The sequence below is a fragment of the Theropithecus gelada genome, chromosome 1 (assembly GCF_003255815.1).
Source record: "Theropithecus gelada isolate Dixy chromosome 1, Tgel_1.0, whole genome shotgun sequence".
Taxonomy (NCBI): domain Eukaryota; kingdom Metazoa; phylum Chordata; class Mammalia; order Primates; family Cercopithecidae; genus Theropithecus; species Theropithecus gelada.
The window spans coordinates 211,627,610-211,641,153 of NC_037668.1; the positions used below are offsets into that span (position 1 = coordinate 211,627,610).

At 43.7% G+C, this 13,544-nt stretch overlaps 1 protein-coding gene across 1 annotated transcript; it reads right to left on the reverse strand.

Moving 5' to 3' along the window:
* Positions 1-270: 270 nt before the first annotated feature.
* Positions 271-13,302, reverse strand: ZP4 (zona pellucida glycoprotein 4). The gene is made up of 14 exons (XM_025358268.1): positions 12,846-13,302; positions 12,444-12,565; positions 12,256-12,358; positions 10,766-10,918; positions 9,758-9,945; positions 9,153-9,250; positions 8,126-8,256; positions 7,761-7,950; positions 7,539-7,689; positions 7,147-7,225; positions 6,887-6,889; positions 5,376-5,477; positions 5,015-5,187; positions 271-788 (listed from the first exon to the last, which is right to left on the reverse strand). The coding sequence occupies exons 1-13, from the start codon at positions 13,018-13,020 to the stop codon at positions 5,060-5,062; spliced, it is 1,623 nt and encodes a 540-aa protein (XP_025214053.1). The 5' UTR covers positions 13,021-13,302; the 3' UTR covers positions 271-788; positions 5,015-5,059.
* Between the last annotated feature and the right edge of the window lie 242 nt (positions 13,303-13,544).

Consider the following 13,544-nt stretch of genomic DNA (forward strand, 5'->3'; position numbering starts at 1 on the left):
GGTGGTTTTTCTCTGGCAATGTCTACCAGTGTCTTTCACATTAGCAAGGGTTAAAAAGCAGTACTTCTTGGAAAAAGTAGAAAGAGGCAATTAAGTGGCACAGCTATCCAATCTCTGCTCTCTGGCCTGCAGATGTTAGAGTAAGGCTTAATCAAATCTTTAATAAACAGTAGCTGACATTTAGCCCTTAGAAGGCAGAAATGTGCTGTGGTATAAGACATAAAAGCATATTGTCCATTCACCGCATGAAAACTGAACTAGAAATCATGGGAGTAGAGTTTCCAAGGGACAGCTGGAAATCAAGACCCATGGAAAATAACTGAAGGGGATTAAGAATGTTCTAAGAACCAAAAATTTAGAGCCAGATAGCTAAGAATAATTGATAGTTTTCTATTTCAGAGGTGAGAAAGTTGAGTTCAGAGAGTACATCTCTGCCAACAGTATCTGGCTCTTCTGGTCTGAATATTCTGGGTGAAAATGGGAGCGGCAGGGAACATGACATTGTTTGAATAGGCTTCTTTCCAAATAACTGCTATAACATCAGGTTCAACTTCTGGTTTCCTACCATTATTCTTGTTAGCAAACCATGTAAACAAGTTCTATGTTGGTTGTTGGACTAGAGTACTGACTTCCTTTCCTAATATGAAAGGGAACTTTGTCCAAAATAAGGATCCAATAAAATGTTTCAATACATGGGGGCTAAAGCCAAGATGCTGTTTCCAGTCACCTGCCAGCTTCCTTAGTTCTCTCAGGTTAGACTTCCAAGGTAAGCCAAGATAAATATTTCCCTGGAAAGTGACGAAAAGAATCTCAATGCTTCAAGAATTCAATTCCTAAGTTGTTGGTGACCAGCAGACCTTCAACTTCTCTCAATCTTGTTTATGTACTATAGAATTTAATTGGCCTTAACACTATTATATGTAACACATTTTGAGATGTGTATACACTGGAGGATGGCTGAATCATACTAACATGAATTACCTCACTTATTTTATGAGAACCCAATTTGTAGTCACCACGGTATACAAAAGATCCCTTGAACTTAATCCTGAGAGTTTGTAGCCTTTGAGAAACATCTTTCCATCTCACGCTCTGCACACAAGTAACTACCATTCTACTCTCTGCTTCTATAAATTCAAGATTGTGTGTTTAAGTGAGTTAATATACTTTTTCTATGACTAGTTTATTTTAACCTTTTCCTCTAAGTTCATGTCACAAATGACAAGATTTCCTTTAAGACTGAATGTAGTTCATTGTATGCATATACCACTTCATCTATCCATTGATGGAAACTTTGATTTAGTATCTCAGCTATTGTCAATAGTGCTATAATGACTATGGGAGTGTAGATATCTCATCAGCCTACCAATTTCACTTCCTTTGGTTACATACACACTAGTGGGATTGCTGGCTGGGTAATCCATGCCATGCAATTACCCATGCTGGGTAATCCATGGGGGTAGTTCTATTTTTTTTGAAGAATCTCCATAACATTTTCTGTGATGGCTATACTAATTTACATTCCCACCTACAGGGTTCAAGCGTTCCTTTTCTCTACATCCTCACCAACGCTTTCCTTTTTGATAATAGCCATTCTGATGGGCAGGAGGTGATCTCACTGGTTTTAATTTGCACTTCCCTAGTAAGTGAGAATGCTTAGCATCACTAATCTGTTGGTCATTTGTATATCCCTTGAGATGCCCACTCATGTCCTTTACTCATTTTTATTTGGGTTTTTGAGTTACATTTTAGACATTAACCCCTTATCAGATGTATGGCTTGCAGATGTTTCTCATTCTACAGCCTGTCTCTTCATTGACTTGGTAAAGCTTTCTTGTGAGACAGACATGAGCAGGAACACCCTGACTAACACAGGGGAGGGAAACTGACCTAATAGGATCTGCTGTTATGGACTCAAGTGTCAAACTAGAGAGATAAGAGACAGACATATGGCCCCCTTTCAGAGCTTCACAGACAAGCATGACAAGGAGCTGACACTAGACTAATGGAAGAATTTGTTTCCAAAACTAGGTGCCTACCCTCAAGGAATTCAGGGTAGCTAGAACCGTTACACAGCTAGTATGCAGGCAAGACACACCAGGGGAAGCTGAGGCTGACAACTGTGCAGTGGAAAGCTACTCCACCATATTAGAATAGGAAGCTATGTTGCCATGTTGCTTATATGTAGAACACTTATCTACAAGATCAGTTAGCAAGAGCCACACAAGGAATAAAGTTATTTTTTCTCTAGGAAAAAAAGATACCAGGATTCATTACATTATTCTGGATTGATCAGAACAATTCTTTAGTTGGAAGGGAAAGAACTAGCGGTTTAACTAGAAATGAGTTAACTAAAGTTAAACCCATTTGGAGGACAGTGAATAAGTTTGGGGTAGCAGTCTCATGAGTTACTTGATAGAGGCTATTTAAAATTAGATGCCTCCAAAATTGAGGTTTAATGGGGCCTCTGAGGGGAATAATCAAGTTTCTGGTTTAGCTATGAGACTATATTAAACTATAAGCTAATGGTTCAAACTGACTTCTCTAGTAACTCAACTTCAAGCTAGATTTTGGCCAGAGACTATTCAGAGACGTTTTAAGTCTTTCCTTGCAACACTTTCTCTGATCAGACTAACTTCTAAGATTGTTAGAAAACCAGTAACACTATCTGTAGAAATATGCTCTGTGGAATTACGCATTCTGAAAAAGGTTTCATGGTAAAATAAGGGAAATAGATTTTGCTCCCTTTGAAGGCATACCATGGTAATATAAACAGTCCCAGAAACCCTGCTAGAGAATCTGGCAAGTCCTCGGTAGAGGCTTAAGTACCAGGGTTTTCTTTAAATGCAGTGTCTATCGGTTCGTACACGTGTTACTTTTTTTTTTTTTTGAGACAGTCTTGCTCTGTTGCCCAGGCTGGAGTGCAGTGGCCTGATCTCAGCTCACTGCAAGCTCCGCCTCCTGGGTTTACGCTGTTTTCCTGCCTCAGCCTCCAGAGTAGTAGGGACTACAGGCGCCTGCCACCTCACCCGGCTAGTTTGTATTTAGTAGACAGGGTTTCACTGTGTTAGCAAGGATGGTCTTGATCTCCTGACCTCATGATCCGCCCATCTCGGACTCTCCAAGTGCTGGGATTACAGGCTTGAGCCACCGCATCTGGCCCACTACCCTCCTCTTACGGGGGCAAGTGACCTATATGCCAGGTTCTGTGTTAAAGCTTTTTCCTCTTTTGGAAACTCAGATTCCTGGCTTGTCAGGTCAGTTGCATTTAGAGAACTCTATACACTGGCTTTGTTTTAGAGGGATAGGCTAAAAACTTATGCCCATATCTATTTCCTCATAGAAAAAGATGAGACTTAGCAATTCCCTTCTCCCATTTACCAAACTTTGTTTCCTTGAATCATCTGACATTTGTCAGAGTTGCTGAGGAAGCCTTCCTGTTCATTGCCAATGCCTACTATGCTGCTTATATAGCCAATATACATTTTAATTGAGTAGACTTGAGTCATACAGCAACTAGCTAGAATAGCTCCCTGCCAGCAGCAGCTGTTGAGCACTTGAAGTTTGGTTAGAATTTTAGTTTTAAACAGGTACTATTCAGCTATTGGAAAACAGTTGGCTGTAAGTTTTCCCAACAATTTAATATCTAGAAGTACATAGTATTTCCAATTAATGTTTAACATTCAAAATTTGTTGTGAGTATATTCAGAGATTGAATAGGAAAGCAAAACCTGGAATATGTTATAATATTCAATATTAAGTTTCCTCTGATCACCAAGTTCTATTTGTACTTGAGTAGTCACCAAACACTACCCCACTGCAGTCTGAGACTACTCTTCTCTAAATGTCTGACCTCAACACAGGTCAACAGACAGACCTTTGCATGTAACAGCCATTATCTCCCCAAGTCATTATCATTCCAGAAGCCTAAGACAACCCTTTGTCAAGCTGTACCGGTGCCTACCACTGGCAACTAGTCTGAGGAACTGAGTTTTCCGTACCATAGGGAGTTAAGGGTACAAAGTTAGTGCTAAAACTTGAACTGGAGTCTCTCTTTTGTTGCTCAAGTGGCCCTGGGCAAGTTATTTGACTTGTATCTGTCCCAGATTCTAGACACGGGGGATGAATGAATACTATATTTTCATGAGGCTCAAGATGTTAACATCAAGCTTCTAGGATAGTTTGTTGCATAAAAACCGTGTATCCCTGTAAGGTCAGGGTTTACATCCAGATTAGCAATTTGAAGTAGGGTTGGCTTGATTACAAAGCAGCTGTTCAGGAGTATAACACCTTTAGCTTGCTGAAAGGTCAATTTAGAAGTTATTCCCTGAAAAATAAGTAGGCGAAGTTGATAGAACCAGGATTAGTTTCAGAACTTCAGTGAGAATAGGGAGTACTGCAGAGCATGGCTGACCAGCAGCATCAGTTACAAGAAAGTTCCTTAAACAGGACATTTGCCTTGAGAAGTCAGTGATGATATCCCTACCACACACACCCCCCCCTTTTTTTTTTTTTTTTTTTAAGTCTTAGTTCTTAAGACTAGGAAACTAACTTGTCAGTTTGGCTCAAAACTAAGTCTCTGATGATCAAGGCACCTCCAGTTGGCCAATTGATAATCAGATACCTTTAGTCACTGTTCTAGACATTGGTTTAAGTCTGGTGCTCAGACCAGGGAAGATCAGCATCATCTAGGAAATGGTTAGAAATGTGAGTTTAAGCCTTTGTCCAGACTTACTGAATCCAACGCTGAGAATGGGACCAGTCATCTCTACCAGCCCTCCCGTGATCCTGAGGCACACTCAAGTTTGAGAACCAGCTATCTAGATTCATAATTAGTTTTACCCTAGTTTCATTGATCTTATGGAAGAATTTTATTCTGTGTTCTGACCTAAGACCTCTGCTAAGTCTGAAATTTTTGTATCAGTTTTTATTCTATGCTCAGTTGAGTTATACTGCCAAGCTTAAGAGATAAAATGACATGAAGAGATGAACTAGACTGAAAGTAACCTTTTACCTTTCAAATGAGAAGCTCAGCACAGGCTGGGAGTACAGTCTGGTTTTATTGACATGTTTGGTCTGGACAATTCAGCTGTCTCTTGATAGCCAAGTAGGATACTAACAAGCCTCCAAGGATTAAGGTCCCAGAAAGGCCTGCCACCCACAGAACTTTTGAGTCTACAGGAGCACCTGGAGGATGGAAAGGTAGATTAATGTATGCTAAAACCAAATGATTCGGTGTCCTGACAAAGACTAGCAGTCTTCTGCTATAGGAAGGTCAATTTCTTTTGACTAGAACACAAGGGGTAGAAAGGAAGAATTCAGTTTGACTGGTAGTTTGGTTCACTAGTTAGATCTCCTCCCTCTTGGATACTTACGGAGCTTTTCTGGAGGGTCCTTAGTGGCTTGGAGTAGAATCATGGGGCCTTTGCTAGAAACACTAGCAGTAGTATTCTGAAAAATGGTGCCTGAATTTCTTCCTGTTAGAGAAATGAGACCTAGTAATTCATTAGTTTTTGCACCCATAGAGCAGGGATAGAAAATGTTTTGGTACAAGGCCAAGTCTCTATAAAGCTTGGTTCTATGCCTTAAAAAAAACCTCATTAAGTGTATTAATACATACTTGAACAATTCAGATTTTGTATCTGATGTCATTACCTTAGTTTCACCAGGACTTTGCTTAGAAACTATCCCTGAACTTCCATGCTTTTCTAAACAGAGTCCTTTGACAGTAACATGTTTATAATTCAGAGATCTTTCCCTGTGATTCAAAGGTAACTAGAACAGAACTTGGAGGCTGAGGTGCAGAGAAATTTAATGAGTTTAGTTCTGGTTTTCAAATGAACAATTTGATTCACTTGAAATATAAAAACAGTTTTATGTTTTCTGTATTCCGTGTCGTATTAAGATGGCAAGTGGAAGAATGGGAAACAAAGACATGCAGGTGGACTGTGAGGAGGAAAAATATTTCTGGAGTTTGAGAGCAGCCCAAGCAACATAGCAAGATCCATCTCTATTTAAAAAAAAAAAAAAAAAGGCCGGGTGTGGTGTCTCACGACTGTAATCCCAACACTGGGAGGCCAAGATGGGTGGATCGCCTGAAGTCAGGAGTTCAAGACCAGCCTGACCAACATGGTGAAACCCTGTCTCTACTAAAAATATAAAATTAGCTGGACTTTGTGGCACATGCCTATAATCCCAGCTACTCAGGAGGCTGAGACAGGAAAATCATTTGAACCCGGGAGGCGGAGGTTGCGAGCAAGCCAAGATCTCATCATTGTACTCAAGCCTGGGCAAAAAAAAAACTCCCTCTCAAAAAAGATAAGCTGGGTATAGTGGAATATGCCTATAAGTCCTAGTTACTTGGGAGGCCGAACTAGGCGGATCACTTGAGCTCAGGAGGTTGAGGCTACCATGAACTATACTCATGACATTGCATTCCAGCCTGCATGACAGAGCAAGAACTGGTCTCAAAAAAGAAACAGTGTAGAACTGTTTTAATTCTACTTTTGCCAGTTGTAGGACCTTAATCTAAGGTGGTTCATTCTTTAGAAGTAGGGATAATATGCATTTTTGGACATGTTAAAGTATTTAATGTTGTACTTGGCATAATAAGCACCATTTAGTTACTCTGAGTTTTTCTAGAAGGGACTTAAAGCTTCAGAGGTCATGAATGCCAACTCAGAGGCTAGACAAGTACAGGTTGAATCAGGTAGACATACAGACACATTGACTTAGCATTGGCCACAACCAACTAGAGACCACATTCTAGGTCCACTCATTCTACTTATAGATCTTTAGGCTGCATTGCCAGACCTGTCAAGCAGGTATAGACATGTTTACTATCCAGGTGTATCTTGTTAAAATGAGACATAAGATGGCCATAAACTGCCTTGGTTTGTGCATGAATTCAAGTTCATATGGAAAAAACTAAGGTTGAGGGTTACCCAAACATTTATAGCTTATCTTAGACATGGGATTCTGGGAAGCTAGTCAGCTTTGTTCTGTGGCACTGCAAGTAATTAGAGAAGCCTTAGTAAGATGACTCTTCAGTTTGAGTTGTTTAGCTAGAGACTAGGAAAGGTTAGACATGGGACTCAAGATTCCTTCAAGTCTGTCCTCTAACATACAGTCAGCTTAGATACTCACGACTGAGATCAGGACAGGTTACCACACAGGATGGTGTCTCAGCAGGCTGGCAGATTGACACACTGCAGTGCAGATGCACCTGGGAGCCAACAGAATTCAGATCATTTGTAGTATCACCATGCTACGTGTCTCTAAACCTGCTTTGTCTCCCCAGGAAGAGGTTCAGGAAGTTAACGGAAAATTGATATGGTCCAAGTTGATATCACAACAGCACTAAGGAACTGGAGTCCAATTGACAGATGCCACTCATGTGATTGGTAACAAGGGTTGCTCCGAGTACCAACAGCCAGCATTAAAGGGCTTCCTTGGCTACAGAGTAATAGGACATGGAAACAGTTGTAAGTTGGGGAGGTTCAGAGCCCTGGTGAGGGTCATGGAAGGGAACATCCTACCGGTCCCCTGAGGGCCTGTTTCTCCGCTGTAGGGTCCACAAAGCTGAAGGTGAAGATGCTGAAGCGCTGGTAGTGAGAGGGAAATGGAAGATCCAAGGCTTTCTGGACAGGGATCAGCTGGGTCTGATAGTTGTCTCCAATGTAGGGGCAGCTAGACCAAGAGACCCAGCAGTCAGGATGGGCTTGAGAGTCTCAGCACCGGTGCATGAAAGAACCACTTACCCCTTTACCAGGATGGGCCACTGTGGCTGACTCAGGGGGTCTGTGCTGGGTGTTGCCCAACACTGATGTAGGAGCAGCCCCAGGGAGGGGTCTGTTCTGTGAGGGATGGAGACCTCCACGTAGATGGGATCCCGAAGCAACTTCACCACGGGGTAGTCACCAACACCATAGTAGGAGCCATAGTTTTTATCTGCAAGTGGCAGAAATAGGGATTTAAAGTAGTAACCTCTCAGTGACTTGAGGGACTCTCATCCCCTTAAATAGCCCCAAGCCGCTTAAGTGTCTTGTTACTAAGTTAGGGTCTTCATGCCCCAGAAGACTGGATTTAGACTATATGCCAGATACTGCAGCCAAGGGGGTCATACCTTTGGCAATCTGAAGTTCCAGAGTGAGGGGTCCAGGCTGGGTCTCAGGAAAGGGTGGTGGGAGAGTAAAAACCTGGACCTTGATTGGGAGAGAGTTGCTACTTACTGAGTAGCTGCAGCTGACATGGAGCCTGCAGAGAAACAAGATTTTAGCTAGTTGGTTGTGGGAGAGGCAGGTGTCAGTTATATACATCCTTTCTTTTTAACTCAAGGAAAACATTAAGTGCTAGACAAGTTTATGAGTATGATGAATGTGGTTCCCGCCCTGCTGGGAGCTGTATTTTAGCTGTATTTTAGCTGCAAGTAGGACCAATGTTTGAATTGGAGATAAGCACACAGAAATAAAGATGCATCATGACAAACAGATACCTACTGTAGAGCAGATCAGGGAAGACCTTAGAGGTACCTTGATATGAAGGTGAAAGAAAATAAACTTGAGGTAGATGGAGAGCCTCACCCAATATAGAGCAAAGTCTGGAGGCAAGGAAGTGCTTGAGGCCCTTTGAGAGTTCCATAGAAGAACCAGGCTGCAATCGGGGAACAGGGAGTGAGGGACTGAGAATGTTCAGAGTGAACAGGCTGGAGATGAAGTAGGAGCTGTTTTATGCAGGGTCCTGATGTTCATCTTAAAGCTTTGTTTTTTCCATGGCTTTAAGGTGTGTGATATGATAGACCTAAGGTTTTAGAGGAATTCTTTTGGCTATAGCATGGACAATGGAGAAGGCCAAGATGTAAAATGGAGAAATGTAGGCTAAAATGAAGAATGGAGAAGGCCAAAATGAGAAAAAAAATCGTTAAGTGAAATAGCAGAACTCCAGGTGAGCTTGAGACTTAGGTCGGGTTGGAGACAGCAACACAGATGGACTTAAGTAATGGGCAGTGAGATTGGCGAACCAAGGTAGCAGACAGGTTCTCCCAGTACTGAGGAGTGCTCATTTGTGGATTCGGGGCTTACCTGAGAATGCCCACTTTATGGAAGAGGGGAAGTCATTCTGGTCAAGCAGGGTCAGGTTACGCAAGCCCTTACCTGAAGATGCTGTCACGAGTGACAGAGCCGCGGCTCCCATTTTTCACATCCCTAGTTGCCACCAGTTCATTTTCGTATACTGCTCGGTCTCCAGTGATCTACAGGAACAGATGGAGAAATCTCGATCATTTCTGTTAGCGTTACGCTGCTTGACTCGCATCTGGTCTAAGTCCTCAGCAATGCTACCCTGTTATATGTTACATTTCCTATTCCTTCAGCAGAGGCGAGAACACATAGCAGTGACATCCTGGCAAGTTATCACTTTGCCTTATTTCAGGACAAAGGAATTGGAAGGGGAATTTGAGTACCTAGAAGAGGCAGCTGAAGCACTACCAATTCCAGTCAGCATCCCTGCTGGTTTCTTCTCTATGGCTTAGGTAAATGACAGCCTCTTAGCTAGATCACAGCTGTGATGCTCTTAGCTGAACACCCAGAAGAGATTAACTTTTTCAGTGATGAGGCGTTCTCCTGCCCTAGAGACTCTCCCAAACTAAGCAGTAGTCACAAGTATCCTTCATGGCCAGTGTATTTCAGCCCTCCCCCACTAGTCACTACGACGTTCCCACCCGACCTTCCAGAGCCAGAAACAAAGCCCAACTGCTCACCTGTCTTGTGGTGCCACAGGAAGTAAATGGAAACTGGAACAGAACAAAAGCTTGTGTTGCCATCACAGGGTTACACGCACTGTCATTCCTAAGGGCCAAGCGCACAGAATCCAAGAGCAGTGGTGGTGAGGCCACGTTCCGAGACACAGCGATGGAGAAATGGCCTTCTCGGGTACAACGCAAGGTCACTGAAACACAGCAGCTGTGCTGAAGGCAGGTCATCTCTCCCGTTAAGGGGAGAACCAGATGAAAGTCTAATCACTTACTTTTAATCCCACTGAGAAGCTGGGTGTTCCCAGCTGATGACCTCAGTGCAAGATCAGCCACCCAGTTTAACCCAGGCTCTAAATAAGCTCCTGTGGTTGAGTCTTACCTCCCCAACTTATTGTGCGACCTCAGGCAAGGTATTGCGCCTCCTTCAGTTTCATTTAAGAGGGGGATAGTAGCTCCTACCTCATTTTGCTTGTCAGTTAAGATTAAGATCTTAGAATAGAGTGTGCAATGTATTAGGTTTGGTGCAGAAGTAATCCCAGCTTTTGCCATTGTGGCCAAGGCTGTGATTATTTCTGCACGAACCTATAATACTCTATGAGGTTGAATTTATGTTAGAAAACCTCAGAGCAGGATTTGAAACATGCAGAAAGCAACAGCCTTGAAGTGAGGCTCCCTAAACAATCCCAGAGTATCAGCCAAAGTCGCTATTCCTTGGAGAAAAGTTAAGTTTCTGTCAATTAGCAGTATCTGGCACTAGCAATTATCTGGCACTAGCAATTATCTGGCACATAGCCTTCAAGTCAAAGTGTTATTGGCTTTATATCTGGATTCTGGGAGAATGGACAGTGGAAACTGTAGAAAGGTCTGTTACTTTGGGATCCAGTGTTCTTGGATGCGTGGCTACATGGCAGCCTGCTATCACTTACGTTTGCTTTCTGAGCAAACCCCTCTCCGGATTTCACCGTAATTGGCACACTTCCTCAGCTGGTTTCAGAGGTGTGCTCAATTACTCACCGGTGTTTCCGTAGTAGCAGGAATTCACCTCCTCAGAGCTGTAACAGCAGCCTAGCCCCTCACAGTCTCCTCGAGAGATGGGTGAAGGTGCACATGGCAGCCTGTCTCGCGCTGGGATGGAGTCACACCAGTCAGCATCTGGAGCATCTCGGGCTAGGTTTTGAAAAAGAGTAAGTCAGGTTAGGTAATGGAAAAGTTAGTCTTGAATACCATTTTGATACAAGTCATTGACTTTGGATTCCTGTAGATATGTAGATGATTGAAATAGGTGTATCTATTCCATATTGTAGATACAGTCTTGAGTGGTTACATGTTGTAGATTAAGTCTTGGGAGGTTGTCAACATTAAGTCACCTTGTAAGAGTGCCCTGACATTAGTTTTTTTAAAATTAAAAAATGCCAACAAGATTGGTAGAAGCAGTGGGGGCTTCTTACTCCTTCAAGTAACAATCCTTCTGTTCTGTAGAGGCGTTTCTCAAGTCTTAGTTTGGATATGAGTTATCTGAAAATTGTTTTTGAGTTCAGGTCTGGTTCAGAACTGGGGTAGGACCTGTGAGTCCTCATTTTATTAGTACTGCCGATCCTGGCTATGTATTGGGAAGGAAGGCAGGTGAGAAGAGGGAATTGAAAGTTTGAGTTTGTTCTGACTTTGAGGATGGGCTCTCAGTCAGGCGAGACTTTCTGAAGTTGAGTAGGCATCATACTTCCTACTGTTTCCTTAGGGAAATCAGATACCCCTCCAGCTGGTGGGATGGAGACCTGGGTCCTAGTCTCAGTGCACGTCTAGCTCTGTGGAGGTGTTGTTCCAAGTCCTCTTACTAGCTTCAGTTTTCTTTCCTATCATTCTCCCCATGGGTGAAAAACTCCTGGTTCTGGGAGTTCTTTGAATCCCAGTCACTCACCAGTGATAGGCCCTTGGGCAAACTTCCTGGCAAGAGATAGGTTGGGTGGTTGGGTTTTTTTTTTTTTAAACGGAGTTTCACTCTTGTTGCCCAGGCTGGAGTGCAATGGCACGATCTCAGCTCACCGCAACCTCTGCCTCCCAGGTTCAAGCAATTCTCCTGCCTCAGCCTACCGAGTAGCTGGGATTGCAGGCATTCACCACCACACCTGGCTGATTTTGTATTTTTAGCAGAGACAGGATTTCTCCATGTTGGTCAGGCTAGACTCGAACTCCTGACCTCAGGTGATCCACCTGCCTCGGCCTCGTAAAAGTGCTGTGATTACAGGCATGAGCCACTGCACCTGGCCAGCAGTAGTGTTTGCAGCACTAGGTTAGGATTAGGGAAGGTAACACCTGAAGTGCTTACACCCACAGTGCCTCGGCATTGAGGAATCTCAATTGGTAGTTATTCTAAGGATTGCCCATGGAGGTGAGAGTTGGGACATGATCCTTCCTTCATTAGTGTCAGGTGTCACTGCACAGAGCCGGTCAGAGAGGACCAAGAGCACTTTCACCCCTCCCAGATCCTGAGAGCTTCCAGCCTTTACCTAGAAGATCCATAGGACACTTGAGCAGCTTCCTCTCTGGAACCATCTTGGGTTCAGCCGCACCCACTCCTTCAACTCCGACTGGCATGATGTAGTGGGAGTCCTGGAGAGACAGGCCCTTGGGAGTCAGCCCGGATGGTAGCATGAGGGGCTTCACTCAGTGTCCCTGGCCACTGGGTCATACTCACCCACTCAGTGACATAGCAGCTGCTATAGGTTGCCTCCAACACCACGGAGCTGCCCGGACCCTTTCTTATCCAGGTGCCACAGTCAGAGTCATTCTGTAGCTTGTGCAGCAGCCCTTGGTTGTCTGGAGGGGTGGGGAAGAGGTAAAACGACAGCAGTCAGTCTCCAGTGCCAGAAAGGACAGTCAGCCTTGCCATTAAACCCCAAGGAGCAACTGTCAATTAGAGGAAAAAGAGGGAAATCAGATTCAGATCAGACGTAGTTATAACTTAGACAATTTCTTTTGCAGAAAGATGTGACAGGCTCAGAGGGGGAAAGTATCAGGACAGGAAGGTAGGGGAGATGTCTTAGGTAGTAGAGGAGACATCATTGCTTGGCTAAGCAAGACGAGTCATCAAACTTACCCCAAGTTATTAGTACAGGAGGAGAAGTTGCCTCCTGACTGAGGTTTACAGCAAACTGGAAGCTCCACAGCCCACAATGGAGCACACTGGAATAACCTGGTGCCTCAGGCTTATGCTGACCACTCAAAACAAGAGATAATGAAACACACAGCAAGACACACTGCAGCAGCCGCATAATGCTACCAGGAGCTCCTACTGGCCGCAGGCTCTCCACCTTCTCCTCCAAGAGCCAGGGGTCTGCCTGCCCAGATTCCTTTATGTACAGAAGTCAGGCTTGGTTTCAGCTGCACATCTTTGTGACACTCAGGTGGGATGCTTTTAGAAAAGGTAATTCTTCTAGCCTCATTTGCTTTGGGGGCACAGTCTGCAGCTGCCTCACATTAAATACCACCATCCAGGCAGACTTCAGAGCCCAAGAAAAAGGTAGTAACTTTTAGCTAACAGAAAAGAAAGCAAGTAGCTTCCTCAGGGTTGCTCAGTGTAGCATTTGTTCCACTAGTTTGTTGAGCTTATTGACTTCAGAAGACCTCCCTCTAGAATTTTGCATATTTGGGTGTGAAACTGCCGTCTATGAGCTATGGGGTCTGGGTACACTATGAACTCTCTGAATCTTGGTTTTCTCATCTGTAAAATGGGACTGCTATCTCCTGTCAGTGACGTGCTTTAGGATTAGGCGAGAGATTCTATGGCAAGTGCCTG

Coding starts and splice junctions, on each gene's coding strand:
- ZP4 (XM_025358268.1), bottom strand. CDS start 13,020: ATGCGGCTGCTGCAGTGTGTCTTGCTGTGTGTTTCATTATCTCTTGTT. Junction 9,251..9,757: donor CCTGTGGCACCACAAGACAG/GTGAGCAGTTGG, acceptor CTGTTCCTGTAG/ATCACTGGAGACCGAGCAGT. Junction 7,951..8,125: donor GGAACTTCAGATTGCCAAAG/GTATGACCCCCT, acceptor TGCCACTTGCAG/ATAAAAACTATGGCTCCTAC.